Source organism: Scyliorhinus torazame, chromosome 13, assembly GCF_047496885.1.
Source record: "Scyliorhinus torazame isolate Kashiwa2021f chromosome 13, sScyTor2.1, whole genome shotgun sequence".
In the NCBI taxonomy this organism is placed as follows: domain Eukaryota; kingdom Metazoa; phylum Chordata; class Chondrichthyes; order Carcharhiniformes; family Scyliorhinidae; genus Scyliorhinus; species Scyliorhinus torazame.
Window position 1 is genome coordinate 71589187 of NC_092719.1, and position 16362 is coordinate 71605548.

A 16362-nucleotide genomic window follows, 5' to 3' on the forward strand; every position below is an offset into this window, starting at 1 on the left:
CTGATTCCCTCTCTCTGATTCTCTCCCTCTCTCACAGACTGATTCCCTCTCTCTCTCTCTCTCTCACAGACTGATTCCCTCTCTCTGATTCTCTCTCTCACAGACTGATTCCCTCTCTCTCTCACAGACTGAGTCCCTCTCTCTCTCTCTCACAGACTGATTCCCTCTCTCTGATTCTCTCCCTCTCTCACAGACTGATTCCCTCACTCTCTCTCACAGACTGATTCCCTCTCTCTCTCACAGACTGATTCCCTCTCTCTCTCTCACAGACTGATTCCCTCTCTCTGATTCTCTCCCTCTCTCACAGACTGATTCCCTCTCTCTCTCACAGACTGATTCCCTCTCTCTCTCACAGACTGATTCCCTCGCTCTGATTCTCTCCCTCTCTCACAGACTGATTCCCTCTCTCTCTCTCTCACAGACTGATTCCCTCTCTCTGTCCCTCTGGGCGGTCGCGGGGCAGACGGGCCGTTGTGGGCGTGGCCGCGCAGGCGGAGTCGGCGTCGACACGTGACGGGCCGGGCTGAAGCCGCGCGGGGGAAATGGCCGCAGCCGCCGCTTCCTCCCTCAACGCCATCGCCAGCGACAGCCAGAGCCAGCCGGCGGCCGCCAAGAGCTGCCGTTCGGAAGCCAAGTGCGGTGGCGGCCGTTCGCAGGCCGGCAGACAGCAGCTCCGGCGGCGGGAGGACGAGGAAAGCGAGCCTGAGGCCGGCAGCGGCCCGCCAGCCTCCGCCACCCCCCCGGGCGGACACGGCAGCCGGGCCGCGGCCTCTCAGGGCTCCGGAGCGGCCCGCAGCCTCCAGCAGCAGCAACAGGCGGCCAGGAGCGGCCTCAGGGGCGGCCAACAGCCGCCGCGGAGCCGGGAGGAGGCGGCGGCTCCTGCAGCTGGCAACAGGAGGCAGAGTTTGGAGAACTCGTCAGACGGGGAACCGCTGAGCCGCATGGACTCGGAGGACAGGTGAGGGGGAGGGGGTTCGGGAGTGAGGGCCGGAGCACGGAGGGGGACAGGGATTGAGGGCTGGGGGCGGAGAGGAACAGGGAGCGAGGGCTGGGGGCGGAGAGGAACAGGGAGCGAGGGTTGGGGGCGGAGGGGGTAGGGAGTGAGGGCTGGGGGCGGAGGGGGTAGGGAGTGAGGGCTGGGGGCGGAGGGGGGTAGGGAGTGAGGGTTGGGGGGCGGAGGGGGCTAGGGAGTGAGGGTTAGGAGCGGAGGGGGGCAGGGAGTGAGGGTTGGGGCGGAGGGGGGCAGGGAGTGAGGGTTGGGTAGGGAGTGAGGGTTGGGTAGGGAGTGAGGGTTGGGGCGGAGGGGGGCAGGGAGTGAGGGTTGGGTAGGGAGTGAGGGTTGGGTAGGGAGTGAGGGTTGGGTAGGGAGTGAGGGTTGGGTAGGGAGTGAGGGTTGGGTAGGGAGTGAGGGTTGGGTAGGGAGTGAGGGTTGGGTAGGGAGTGAGGGTTGGGTAGGGAGTGAGGGTTGGGTAGGGAGTGAGGGTTGGGTAGGGAGTGAGGGTTGGGTAGGGAGTGAGGGTTGGGTAGGGAGTGAGGGTTGGGTAGGGAGTGAGGGTTGGGTAGGGAGTGAGGGTTGGGTAGGGAGTGAGGGTTGGGTAGGGAGTGAGGGTTGGGTAGGGAGTGAGGGTTGGGTAGGGAGTGAGGGTTGGGTAGGGAGTGAGGGTTGGGTAGGGAGTGAGGGTTGGGTAGGGAGTGAGGGTTGGGTAGGGAGTGAGGGTTGGGTAGGGAGTGAGGGTTGGGTAGGGAGTGAGGGTTGGGTAGGGAGTGAGGGTTGGGTAGGGAGTGAGGGTTGGGTAGGGAGTGAGGGTTGGGTAGGGAGTGAGGGTTGGGTAGGGAGTGAGGGTTGGGGGCGGAGGGGGGGTAGGGAGTGTGGGTTGGGGGCGGAGGGGGTTAGGGAGTGAGGGTTGGAGGGGGGCAGAGGGGGGTAGGGAGGGCAGGGGGCGGCGGGAGTAGGGAGTGAGGGTTGGGAGCGGAGGGGGGTAGGGAGGGCAGGGGCGGAGGGGGGTAAGGTGTGAGGGCGGAGGGGGTTAGGGAGGGCAGGGGGCAGATGGGGGTAGGGTGTGAGGGTGGAGGGGGGCAGAGGGAGTGTTGGCTGGGGCAGAGGGAGTGGGGGCTGAGGGGAACAGGGAGTGTGGGCTGGGGGCAGAGGATGAATGGGAATGCAGGTTGCAGAAGTGAAGGAGTTGCTGTAAGTGGTAGAGTTGGGCATTCAGTTGGGCTGGGTGCGAGGGGATGACGGAAGTGGTGTGTGGAATAAGGAGTGGGGGTGAGACATGGAGGGGTGGTGTTTGAATGGAGGGGGTGCAGGGAGGTTGGGGGGGGGGTGGGGGAAGGGAAGTGTGTGGCTGCTTTGTTCCAGTGTGAGATGCTGGTTTTAGTATCAGTTCTGGGTCTTTAGTTCTCTCCCTCACTTAACTGCTGTTTTTGTGCTTAGATGAAGCTGAATTTAGCACATTTGCATTTTTTTAAACCCCAACTCTGTCCACAGAGTGATAGAGGGCCTTGATTCTCTCCATGCTTCTGTATTGTCACCTTCCCATCTGTTGCAAGAGCCAGAATAGCTTTTTCCGAATGTCCCTTGCCTTCTGCGATAAATGACAAAATCTTTGCAATTTAAAACTAACTACTCCCCATGTTGCCTTATCTGAACAGGCTCTTGTAGGTTTTGTAACCAAAAACAAATGCAGAGTTTAAAGAAAAATACTTCTGAGTCCTGTTTTTGTGTAGTGTTCTGTGAAATTTGCACTAAGTATCTCGGAGTTTTGAGATGTTCTCATGTTTGTTATGAGATGGCGGTTTTGGGGTTTTTCATGGAAAAATCACCTGGAAAAGCCCAAATTTATTTAACAGTAACTTCAGTTGTATTGGTCATAGCAGTGCCTTTTTAATGTCAGAAATTCAGTAAGCAAAAGATTACTCATAGCCATACATAAATCATACCCTCACTGGGTTGTTTCAAATGGGCATGCACGTACCAGCTTTTGAACTAAATGCATGCTGTAACATCGTGTTGGAAGTATTGCAAAACAGTGGTCATTTTTGTCCTTTAAAGGGGCAGGTCTCGTATCCTAAAATTGTGTTTCATATATCGGACAGAGTTTGGACCTGAGTGACTGATGCTCTGTTTTGCATTTTGAATATGAAAGGCCGGCTATGTGTCAGCTAGGCTCAGTTGATAGAACATCCATCTGACTCAAGATTGTGGGCTAAAACCCCACGCCAATACTTAAGCATATAATCTGAGATGACACATCAGTGCAGTATAGAGACAGTGCTGCATTGTCAAAGCTGCTGTCTTTCAAATGAGATATTGAATCGAGACAGAAAAGATCTGGGGCTCTATTTGAAGAGGAGTAGGGACTTCACCAGGATATAAGCTAAGATTTCTCCTTCAGCTGAAACCACACATCAGGTTTGTTCCTATGAACATGTTTCAAAATTAATGTCCTGGACGTGAAGTGCCTGGGGATATCCTGAGACAGTGCGTGCTGTCCAGCAAAAAGTTCAGAGCAGCTAGATAAACTCTAATTTTGGGGACAAGTTGCAGATTGTACCAACGCAATGTAAGTAACACAATTGTAAATTGCCATATCAATGCTGTAGGTAAACTTAGAAAGTTGAGAAGTTGTGTTTTACCATCTCAATCAATAATGGACTATTTTGGAAGGAAGCCTAATGATTAATGCTAAATTGTTTCAGGCTGGCAATGACTGACTGGTACCGTTAATTTTGAAATATATTTAACCAATTATTGTGTGAAGTTTCATGTAATATATTATTTTTATAGTTTCCGGATCTCAAACAATGAAAATAATTATTTTATTGTTTTGCATTTTAAAGATTGATTTCAAGAACAAAATTAAGCTATTGAAAATTACCAGTAGCGTGATTACTTTAGCTTGTTTTTTGATTGCCACAATCGTTTTAACAGTTCTTGTTACTTAAAATAGTCAATGCATTGAAACTTGTATTTATGCTTACATATAAAGATGGGCATGAGAAAACATAAATGTGATATTGCATGTATTTAGCAGCATTGTTTACTCAAGGCAAATTGTATGCTGAAAGGTACTTTTTAATTCAACTATCCTTCATGTTACTCTTGTTACTCATGTCGAATGTTTTTGTATGTTAACTACTGATTCTGCAACTGTATAAATGTCGCATTTGCAATGCAATTTTTAATACTAATACCAAAATGTGTCATTTTTTTCTGGTTATAAAATGCATAGGCTTGTGCATTTGCCAGCAAATAGTGTCTGGGTGTTGCAGCTAATAGCAGTAATTTGTCAGCAAATGTTTTATTTTCAAAGTCAGTTTCCATTCTTAGTATATTGGGCAACAGGTGAAATGCTATTTATGGGAAAAACTTGCATGACCAGTTGTTATGTCTTAATCTGGACATTTGACATTTGCTTTGAAAAATTATGATTGAAACTTTGCTGAAGTTAGGCATTTTGCAAAAGTTCTGTTCAATGTTCAAGGATATTCATGAAAACAGTATTACACTACAAAACCTCCAGTTTGATGTTTGCAGAACTGAAGAATACCATTTGTACATAGGCTTCTGAAAGTGTATCATTGAATTCAGCTTAGTAATGTTTTTATGGATATTGTTGACATGGTCCATCCCCATGTCCACCACTGCTTTGTGGCTGGAACCTGTTACCACTCTCTCCTTAGCTAAATGTGAGGTAATGTTGATCAGCCACTCTTAATAATGTTGACGTAAGCAATCTCCTCTTGGCATCAACACCTCATTTCCGTTCAGTACAATTAATGGAAAATTTCCAAGTGGTAACATTTGTGAAATGAAACAACTGTTCTCTGGAACTGTACTACTATGGTAAGCCTGAGACCGCATGCGGTCTTTCCCTGCTTTTTGCCTGTATTCGAGGCCTGTGTTCATCATCTGGGGTGTTTATTAGGGTTCTGCTGGGTATATAGGTGACTGCTAAGGCCAGTCTGTGCTCAGAGGGTACTGCTGCAAATAGGACATGTTACAGCAGATGATTGAGTTTTGGACAAGTTGCTGGCTTGGGGTTTCCTCTGCGTCTAAATCAATTCAAGGAGCAGAAATTGTGAACCCATATTTTTAAATTTCATAAAACATCTTTCCGAAGATTTATGGTGTTTCGGTCAGTCTGCACTTTTAAGCGTTGTCCATTTCTTGTTGCCAAAGTACTAGTCCTGAGGGCAGTTCAGAGAAGAGCCAGAAGCTGACACCAGAAAATGAGTTGGGCAAGGCTGAATATACTTGACCTATTCAGCTAAAAAGGTTTACTTGAAACAGCGAAAGGCAAATTTAAGCAGGCTGTGAGCAAATTGCGTCCAGTGGTGAACAACCCAAATAGACTTTAAATAGAGTGGTGGAGGCAAAAATTGATACAAAACAGCTTGGATGTTGTGATGGAAATAGATGGGAAGGCAATAGTTTCTTAATGAATGAGTCAAATGAGCTTCCACATCCAATGACCTTGACACTTGTCTTTTTAATAACTATTTCTTGGTATAAATGGTTCTGTATACTGGTGTTATAATAATTTTACAGTAATGATGCAGATACCATGCACGCACATGCTGTGGTTTTATGTACATTTGTTTTTGAATGCTCTGGTCATGTTTTATTGCAGAAAGTTTACTTCATTTGACAATATAGTCAACTTTGATTTGAAAACTGCTTGATTAAAAATGAGAGAATTTGAATTTACTGGAAGAAAATGATTTGGAAGTATCAAGGCTGTACTTTCTATCAAACTGTAATGAGTGATCCTGTTAACTGGCTAGATTTAGTGATAGTCACTGTAAAACTGGATTTACTTGAGAGCTGTACTCGGCTGACTCTTTTTGTGATGACCTTGCATGCTAACATTTATACAGGTGAAAGATAATTTCACCCCCCCCCCCCCCCCCCCCCCCCCCCCCCCAAACAAGTGTGTTTGTCTCTTGGGAAAATGTGTATTTTAGGCATGAAAGTTTTCTTCTCATCTGAGAATTGGTTGGCTGCTTGCAACAACGCTAATTACCTTGCAAATGTGACCTGAATGACCTAGAATTTGAAGTAAGCATAGCTTCCCTCTACTTCCCAGCATCATCGAACTCAGCATTGAGTGTTGACTGCTACTAGTCCACAATTAATGTGATGCAACAACATGTAAGTTGGCCAGTCGTCTGATCAGTCGTGCAATTATATGAAGTTTAAAATGATGTATGGGTTTGGAATGTTTTGGACTCGGGGAGTAATCATCAGTATCCGAAGTTCTTCCTGGCCAATATTTATTCCTCAAATCACCATCACGAAAAACAGACGATCTAGTCATTATCACATAGCCATTTGTGGGAGCTTGCTGTGCACATATTGGCTGCCAGGTTTCCTATATTACAACAGTTGACTAAATTTCAAAAATACTTTATTGGCTGTAAAATCCAATGATCATGGCAAGCACTATGTAAATACAACTCTTTCTTTCATAAATGTGCCAAGTATACAGTGTAATCTGGTTCCATAAAATATTTGTTGCATTTCACAAATGTGTTCACTTGGGAATTTGTTACAAAGAATGCTTGCCTGAATGCATTTCAAGCAGAGCTTATACAAATTATAAACATTGTTGCTTAAAGGTTTGCTTTCTAGCAAGTGGAGGCTTTTTAGATCATTTCAATGAAACAAAATTAAGTTTGTTAAACTTTGCAAAAAAAGGATTGATATTTCTCGTCCCTCATCAAAAGTGACTTGGCATTTCTGTTAACTTGGTTAAGTTTAAAGGTTAGTTCACCATTGGATTTGAGAAAGAATGGGAACTGCAGCTGATAGTCTGATATAGTCTGATGTATGTACAGGATCAGGATGGATATACCATTGCTATAAATTATAGGTTTTACTTTAAGACAAAGTAAAACTCGTTAGCACCTTCCAAATCCACAACCACTACCACCTAAAAGGGCAGTAGATATGTGGGAACACCATCTGGAAGTTTCCTTCCATCCTGACTTGGAAATATATTGCTGTTCCTTGCTGTCTCTGAGCGGCATGGTAGCACAGTGGTTCGTGCTGTTACTTCACAGCCCCAGGGTTCCAGGTTCACTTCCCGGCTTGGGTCACTATGCGGAGTTTTCAAGTTCTCCCCATGTCTGTGTGGGTTTCCTCCGGGTGCTCTGGTTTCCTCCCACAAGTCCCTGTTAGGTAATTTGGACATTCTGAATTCTCCCTTAGTGTACCCGAATACGAAGTGTAGCGACTAGGGGATTTTCACAGTAACTTCATTTCAGTGTTAATGTAAGCCTACTTATGACAAGATTTAAAAAAAAAAATCATAACTTCCTAATTGCACTGTGGGTTACCTGCATCACAAGGACTGCAGCGGTTCAAGAAGGCGGCTTATCACCACCTTCTCGAGGGCAATTAGGGTTGGGCAATAAATGCTCGCCTAGCCAGTGAAGTCCACATCCTTGGATAAATAAAAAAAATTACAAATTAAGAGAAGGGGATTATAATAAAGGATTATTTTATGCATATGATTCATTCACATCTCTTAAACTATGCAAGATTACACAATTCACAATTTTTTTTTGAGTGGAAGAAGAATAAGATTTTCTTAAGCCAACCTAAGACTAAATCTTGACACTGAAGATTTGAGTCATTGATATCATACTTAAATCTTGGCTTCTGGGGAAGGGGTGAGTAGTGGGATTGCAAATAGTGACTGACCTCCCTGCAACCCTGATTGTTACTTCAGAATGTATGGTTGTGCTCTGGATACCTGTTAACGTCTAGCACCCATAATCTGCTACTTGGTCAACAGTATCGAAAACCTAGTGCAGCAGAGTGCCAACAGCAGGCTAAATACTTGGACCCTGTTAAAGCCATATGGATCCCAGTTTGAAAGCCTATAGTTTGAATGTAATCCTGAGAGTGCGATATTATGCAAATTCTGCCAGTAGTTTTTGGAATTTGCAGTGCAGGATTGTGTGCATGTTGTTTCACTTAGACAGTTGGAATTTACCAGTGATTTAGAAGCTTTAATGTTTCACCATCCAAATATAGGAACTCATGATTCACCTTGCTCCTATTATATCCTTTTAAAAATAATTGCCAAGTGTATAATTCTGAGTCCTTTTTTATGGTCAGCCTTTCTGTGTAGGAAATAATGGTGAGATTCGGCTCAATTTCCACCTGCACTATTTCCTCTTGCTGGCTGCTTCCAGTTGCATGCTAGACACTTATCACTGTCAAAGCACAAAACCAATGTGAAACCACTGTGTTGCCTAGTTTTCCTAAAAAATATGTAATGACCATTAGCTACCCGATATCAAAGATTTAAGGAAAGTATCTACATTTAGTTCATGCAGTTGTTCGATGGTCTTGTTTACTTTCCCTGTTTTAATCAGTTGTCACCCGTTAGTTACTTTCAAGCAATTGCGTTTTACTTTTCTTAAAACAGCATGACTTCTGATATGAGTTGAAGTTAAACATAATGAATAGATTATCTTGGTCAGGAGGTCACAGTTAACATTGCATCTGATATTGCCAGCAGAAATATTGGATCAAAGCAAGTACATTCACTTTGCAAATTACCCCATGTATTTTCAGGGCAGTCTGTCTTCTGTGGCACATTATATGGAATGCTCTGCTCTTTTGTGAACATTTTTGCAACCTTTATACTCCTGCTGCTGAATCTTCCAAGATTCTTGGGTCACCTCAGACCTGTGGTTGTTTCACCAACAGGCATTTGGAAACTTTTTGTAATTGTAATCGAGTGTGCACAAATTTTTAAAGACTAGAATTTGAAATCTATGTCAACAATTGTGAAATTGAAAAAGTATTTCAAATATTTGTGTACTGCAGATGATTAGAGGTGTATGTTGGGGCTCAATACACTCAAATTCAAAGCCTGTTAGCAACATACTTGCAAAATTGAACATAAACGTTTGAAAATATTGTCAGGGTGGCATTCATTGTGCTGACACCTGCTTATTCTGATGCTAGTTTGAATAAAACTCAGGAGTTAAGTCGCATTCCCCAGAGACTCTGGTAACGAGGGCTATGATTTGAATTACACGAATGACAGGGCAAGAGGGGATAGAAATTGAAATAGTTTTTGAATATGATTGGACAAGGTGAAAACACCTTTTCTTTCTACACCAAAATCTCCAGATGGATTAGAGTGATATTCTTCCGGGAGAAACCTCCTTACCACCATGTGTAGTTGTTAAATCGTTGCAGCTTTTTGTTTCTTTTTAGGAAGTGACTGATTGCTCAGTTGATTTTGTATCTGGGAGGTCTGCAAGAGGAAGGCACAAACTTGGATATTGACCATTTTTGTATGTTATGGGTTACTCATGATTGGCTTGCTGAGTCTGGGAGATAGGCAGAGTTAGGTGGAGGAGTGGGATCAGTCATGGTGGCAACAGAAACTTCAGGCATGTAAGTCAGAGGATATATACAGAAACATTTCAGGGGGAAAATCCGTTGAGTGCCAGTGTAACTGGCCCTTGTATATTCTGCAAGTAATTATTGGACTGGTTTAAGTAAAATGCAAATCTGGTCATTGGTTGTTGGAACATTATGAATGCAAGTTGTTGCTTTCTGTGCAATCGAGTAAGATGCACTGTCTAGTTTTGTTATAATGTATTGGATATACCTAGCATGTGAACAGTGTGTTGCTGTAAATATTAATTCCAAGAAGGGACTGATTCTTGCAGGAATTAAATTTCCTTCAGTTATTTTAATGATTGAGCTTAGATAAATTATTTTGCAGTGGTTTAGTGTTCCTGTTTCAAACCATCCTAAGTAGAGAATTAGCAACGGCAAACCCAAGTAGTATGCAAGTGAAGTTAATGGGAATGAAATCGAAAAAGGAGGTTAGAAAAAAACATGAAAAAGTATCTTTTTCATTTTTGGATGGTGGAAAGAGTTTACAATGGCACTTTACACCTAGCTCTGCCCCTCAGGGTGAACCTTGACCTTCGCAGCATGAAGGCATAAATAATAAATATCCACATCTTAACTATTCATTCAGTCACTCCAGTTTTGTTTGTGAACAATGAATTTTACTACTTCCGCCCCAAGACTTGTTTGAAGTCATCACCTCCTCCATCCCAAATTGAAATAGACGTTTTGTTTTCTTTGTATCCTCTTTTGCGCAGTTTTTTCACTTTTGTTCCCTCAGTTGCTTTCTTTTTCAATTCTTCTTTGGTTTGCCAATATTAATTTTCTATTTAGTTTGGCTTAAAGTGGGCTATGATGCAGAGGTTTGGAATCCACTTCACCTGTTGAAAGAAAAAATTGGCAGTGGTTCCAGTTTTGATTCTGTTAGTGTTTACCAATTATGTTAATACAAATTAAGTTGATTTTTAAGTAATATTTAACATTATTGTTGTATATATTTTTCAATAGTATATGATTGCGACAGTAATCCTAACATTTCAAATTTATTTCTATGCTCCTTTGTTGTTTAAGCACCGGTTTAATTTTCACATGTACCCTGATGACACCCAGCTCTACTTCACCACCTCTTTTGGCTCCTCTAGTACTGGATGAGCAGGAATTTCCCTGAATGAAACTTTGGGAAGACTGAACTTGTTTTTGGTTCCCATTCCAAACTCTGTTCCCTTGCTACTTACTTCTTTCCTTAGCCTGGCAACTGTCTGAGACTAAAGCATCCTGCTTTGCAACTTTGGTGCCATATTTAACCCTCATAAAGCTGCCTATTCCACCTCTGCAACATTGTCTGACATAATCCCTGCCTCAGTTCATCTGCTGAAAATCTTCATTCATGCCTAGTTACTTCTGGACTTGACAATTCTCGCATCTTTTTGCTGGCCTCCATATTACCCTCCATAAACTTGTGATCATCCAGAATTCTGCCTGTGTTCTTGTTTATACCAAGCCCTAACATTCACCAATCATCACTGTGCTCACTGACCTTTGTTGGCTTCCAGTCGAGCACCGTCTTGGAATCAGAAAATGTCAACGACACAGAAGTAGACCATTTGGCCTAAGCAAGAGCAACTCATTTAGTGCTGCTCTCTTGCCCTTTTTCCATAGCCCTGCATTTTTAAGATCAGATGGTTATGAAAGTCACGACTTTGTTTCCACCATACACAGGCAGTACATTACAGATTTGAATCACTCAACCGAGTAAAAATGTTTTTCTCATGCCACTTTTGCTGCTTCTGCCATTCACCTTAAATTGGCACTCTCTGGTTCCTGGACCCTTCTGTCAATTTTTAATTATTTTTTAGAGTGATGAGTGGGGGTGCAGGCCAGCATTTTTATTAACCTTGAGAAGGTGGTGGTGAGTTGCTGTTTTGAACCACTGCAGTCCATGTGGTGTAAGCATACTCCATGTTGGCCTTAAAGGGGCAATAAGAGACAATGATTGTTCCTTTTAAGGGCAGTACAGCAGAGTAAGGGTCACATGGCCCGTGTTATCTATAAAGGGACAATCACCACACACCCACGATGCTATTGGGGAGGGAGTTCCAGGATTTTCCCAGGAACAGCAATAGAGTTCCAAGTCAGGATGATGCTGTGGCTTGGAGGTGAGGTCGCTAGTGGTGGTGCTCCCATGCATCTGCTGCCCTTGTCCTTCTAGTTTGTAGAGGTCACGCATCAAATGAGAAGTTTCTCTCTATTTACGTTGTCAATATGTTGCATGATTTTGAACGCCTACTGAATCTACTCTCCAAATTCTTCGGGGAAACCACCCCCAACCTCTCCAGTCTATCCATGTAGCTGAAATGTCTCATTCGTTGAACCATTCTCATAATTTCTGCACCCTTTCCAATGCCGCCTTCTCATTGCAAAATTGCGGCGCCTACAATTGGACACACTACTCCAGTTAAGCCAAAACCAGTGTTTTCTAAAGGTTGACCATAACTTGCTTGCCTTTGTACTCGGTGTCTCCATTTGTAAAAGTCCAGCATACCATATGCTTTAATAACCACTTTCTCTGCTCTTGCACCCCTATTAGAATAGTTTCCTTATTTTAATTGAACACAAAGTAAGGGTGTTATGCTTCAGTTATACAGGGCAATGGTGAGACCACATCTCAAAAACTGCAGTTTTGGTTTCATTTAAAAAAGAATGTAAATGTGTTCGGGGTGCTTCAGAGGAGGTTTACTAGATTAATATCTGGAAAGAGTGGGTTGTCTTATGAGAAAAGGATGGGCAGACTGGACTTGTTTCCACTGGAGTTTATAAGACTTGAAGGGTGACTTAATTGAAGTATACAAGATCCTGAATGGTCTCTTGTGCATGAATCAAGACGTAGGGGGCATTGTTCTAAAATTAGCAGTCACCCTTTTAGGACAGAGATGAAGAGAAATGTTTACTTGTTGGGGGGGGGGGGTCTTTGCAATTCTCTGCCTCAGAAGGAGGTGGAGGCGAGGTCATTGAATATTTGTCAGAGGTAGATAGATTCTTGTTAGGCAAGGGAATCAAAGGTTATCTGAGGTAAACGGGAATGTGGAAGTTGAAACACAAACAGATCAGTGAATGGCAAAGCAGGTGCAAGGGGCCGAATAGCCTACTGCTATTTTGTATGTTTAAATTGCCTCTGGTTCGTCCTTCCAAAACATATACCTAGATAACAAAGACACCTATGTCAGACTCCTATTTATCGACTACAGCTCAGCCTTCAACACCATCATTCCTACAAAACTTGTACACCAAGACTGTGTGGCCAAATTCCCCTCCAACTTGATTTTCAAATTTGCTAATGACCCCACAGTAGTGGGTCGGATTTCAAACAATGACGAGACAGAGTACAGGAATGCGACAGAGAATCTGGTGAACTGGTGCGACGACAATAATCTCTCCCACAATGTCAACAAAACAAAGGAGATTGTCATCGACTTCAGGAAGCATCGTGGAGAACATGCCCCTGTCTACATCAATGGGAACAAAGTAGAAAGGGTCGAGAGCTTCAAGTTTTTAGGTGTCCAGATCACCAACAACCTCTCCTGGTCCCCCCGTGCCGACACTATAGTTAAGAAAGCCCACCAACGACTCTACTTTTTCAGAAGACTAAGAAAATTTGGCATGTCACCTACAACTCTCTCCAACTTCTACAGATGCACCATAGAAAGCATTCTTTCTGGTTGTATCACAGCTTGGTATGGATCCTGCTCTGCCCAAGACCGCAGGAAATTACAAAAGGTCGTGAATGTAGCCCAATTCAACCCAATCGCTCAAACCAGCCTCCCATCCATTGACTGTCTACAATTCCCGCTGCCTTGGAAAGGCAGCTAGCATAATTAAGGACCCCACGCACCCTGGACATACTCTCTTCCACCTTCTTCCGTCAGGAAAAAGATACCAAAGTTTGAAGTCACGTACCAACCGACTCAAGAACAGCTTCTTCCCTACTGCCATCAGACTTTTGAATGGACCTACCTCGTAACTTTTCTCTACACCTTGCTATAACTAACATTATATTCTGCAGTCTCCTTCCTTCCCTATGTACAGTATGCATTTGTACAGCAAGCAAGAAACAATACTTTTCACTGTATATTAATACATGTGACAATAAATAAAATCAAAATATACTTCACTGCATTAAATTTCATCTGCCACATGTCTGCTCATTCCAACAGCCTATGTCTTTTATCCCCTCACTGTTCACAAGTTACTAGAGTCATCAGCAAATTTTGAAATTATTACCTGTACACCTAAGTCTAGGTCATTCATGTACATCCAGAAAAGCAACAGTCTTGTACCGACCCTTGCGGAACCCCACCACCTACCTTTCTCCAGTACGAGAAACAGCCATTTACTACATACCCTATTTTTTTTGTTGCTCAACCAACTTTGAATCCCATGCCTCCACTGTTCCTTTTATTCCATGGTTTTCAACTTTGTGACAAACCTGTTATTTGGCACTTTATCAAATGCCTTTTGGAGGTCCTTGTACATCAGATCAATGCATTTCCCTCATCAACCCTCTATTACCTCAATGAAGTTAGTGAAACATAATTTTTTCTTAAATCCATGGTGGCTTTCCTTAATTATTCCATATTCCCTGTACCGGCCTCCCTGAACAGGCGCTGGAATGTGGCGACTAGGGGCTTTTCACAGTAACTTCATTGAAGCCTACTTGTGACAATCAGCGATTATTATTATTTGTCCAAGTGATTGCTAATTTTGTCGCAAATGATTGTTTCAGGATCCTTTCCCACCAATGAGATTAAAATGACTGGCCCGATGTTGCCTGGGCTTATCCTTGCACCATTTATTTGAACAACGTGTAACATGTACAATTTTCCAGTTCTCTTGCATCATTCATATATCGAAAGAGGGTCGTAAGGTCATGGCCAGTGCCTCCATAGTTTCCACCCTTCTTTATCCTCTGGTCCTGGTGATTGATCAGATAATCATAGAATTTACAGTGCAGAAGTAGGCCATTCAGTCCATCAAGTTTGCACTGGCCCTTGGAAATAGCACCCGACTTAAGCCCAGGCCTCCCCTATCCTCGTAATCCAGCAATAGCACCTAACCTTTTTAGACACTAAGGGGCAATTTAGCATAGCCAATCCACCTAACCTGCACATCTTTGGATTGTGGGAGGAAACCAGAGCGCCCGGAGTAAACCCACGGAGAAAGTGCAAACTCCACAGTCACCCGAGGCTGGAATTGAACCCGGGTCCCTGGAGCTGTGAGGCAGCAGTGCTAACCACCGTGCCGCCCAGGCTTTCTAATGCCACATCTTTTATCAATTTTTAACTCTAATGTTTCAAAAACTTTCTCTTTCACTATAACTCCTTGGTAAAGACATACAAAGTACACATTTAGAACCTGAGCCTTGACCTCTACCTTAATCTGTATATCCTATTTTTTGTCCCTAATTGACCCCACTCCTCTCTTATCCATTTACTATTTATATGCCGATAGCATACATTTTGATTCCCTTTTCTGTTGGCTGCCAGTTTATTCTCATGCTTTATTTTTTTGTTTCATTTCCTCACTTCCACTATGAACGTTCTATATTCAACCTGGTTTTCACTTGTATTACCAACCTGACAGGTGTCCCCCACACTGCTTTTATTTCATCTAACCCTTCCTTTAGTCCTGATTTTTACAGTTGTTTTGAAATCTCTACATGGCTCGCATTTCCCTATTTCTGTAATCTCCTGCAGCCCCACAACCCTCATATCTAAACAAATCTAATCCTGACCTCTTGTTCTTCCCTAATTTTAACCCCTCAACCATTGCTGGCTGTGCCACTGGAGTTCCCTCCCTGCACCCCACCGCTTCTATATCTCAAGGCAGTGTTTTTCAAATTCTTTGCCCAGACACTCCATTCAATCAACCGGCTGACCTTGCAACCCACGCCAGCCGACCTCCCGATAAATTGCTTACCTTTAATGTGAAATGGGAGCCTGCTTGGTCCTCAGTCTCACTTGAATCAGGTGCGAAGAAGGAGATGACAATGCATATCGGGTGCAGACTTCAGCCAGTTCCTTTGTGCTGTCTTCATCTTTACAAAAACATAAAATCCAACCTTGCACATGTAGGTCATCATGTAGGTCATCCTGAAGGACAAAACCATACCTCAGGAAATCGCCTTTATACAGCGAGCCTCGGGTGCCTGCACCGGGAGCCAGATCAAAATACTCAAGGGGGAGACCTTCCTTCCTCCCAACCATTGGGATGGAGTGGCCTCACCTCTCCGTCAAATGCCATGTCTCACTCACCCTGAGCGACCGACACTTTGACGTCGCCACACAAACCAGAGGTGAGTCATGGACATTTACATTTCTCCACCCTGCTGATCAAGGGGCAATTTAGCATGGCCAATCCACCTAACCTGCACATCTTTGGGTTGTGGGAGTGAAACCCACATAGACACGGGGAGAATGTGCAACGTCCACACGGACAGTGACCCAGAGCCGGGATTCGACCTCGGGACCTCAGCCGCGTAGTCCCAGTGCTAACCACTGTGCCACTCTCTGCTGGAGCCACGGACATTTTCAAACTTTAAAAGTTGCACCCCCCCCCCCCCCCCCCCCCCCCCCCCCCCCCCGGCTTCCCCGAATCAGGACCACCACAGGAACAACTTGCATGATTGTTCTGCGACTCTCCTGACACCCGCCCGTGAGTTGCACCCCTGACTTTGAAAACCTGTCTTAAGGCACTCCTTAAACCCTACACTTTGACCAAGCTTTTGCTCATATCACCAAACCTTATTTGGCTTGGTTTTTTTAATAATGTTTCTGTGAAACACCTTACATGTTATGTTAAATGCTTTATATAAGCACAAGTCATATTTTGCATAGATGATGATCAGGTGATCAGGAGGGTGCAATAGGGAATTCTGCATTAATATTTTTTCAGGGCTGATGTTCAACCAACAAAAATAC

At 43.9% G+C, this 16362-nt stretch overlaps 1 protein-coding gene across 4 annotated transcripts in view; it reads left to right on the forward strand.

The window, feature by feature from the left end:
* The first annotated feature begins 514 nt into the window (after positions 1-514).
* aebp2 (AE binding protein 2) overlaps positions 515-16362 on the forward strand; it is a 169451-nt gene continuing 153603 nt past the window's right edge. For all 4 annotated transcript variants that reach the window (XR_011934088.1, XM_072471753.1, XM_072471754.1 and 1 more), the window contains exon 1: positions 515-958. Coding sequence is in view for 3 of the 4 variants with exons in the window: in XM_072471753.1 (XP_072327854.1) it covers positions 543-958 (416 nt within the window). In the remaining variant the exon portion in view is untranslated. The remainder of the gene's footprint in view (positions 959-16362) is intronic.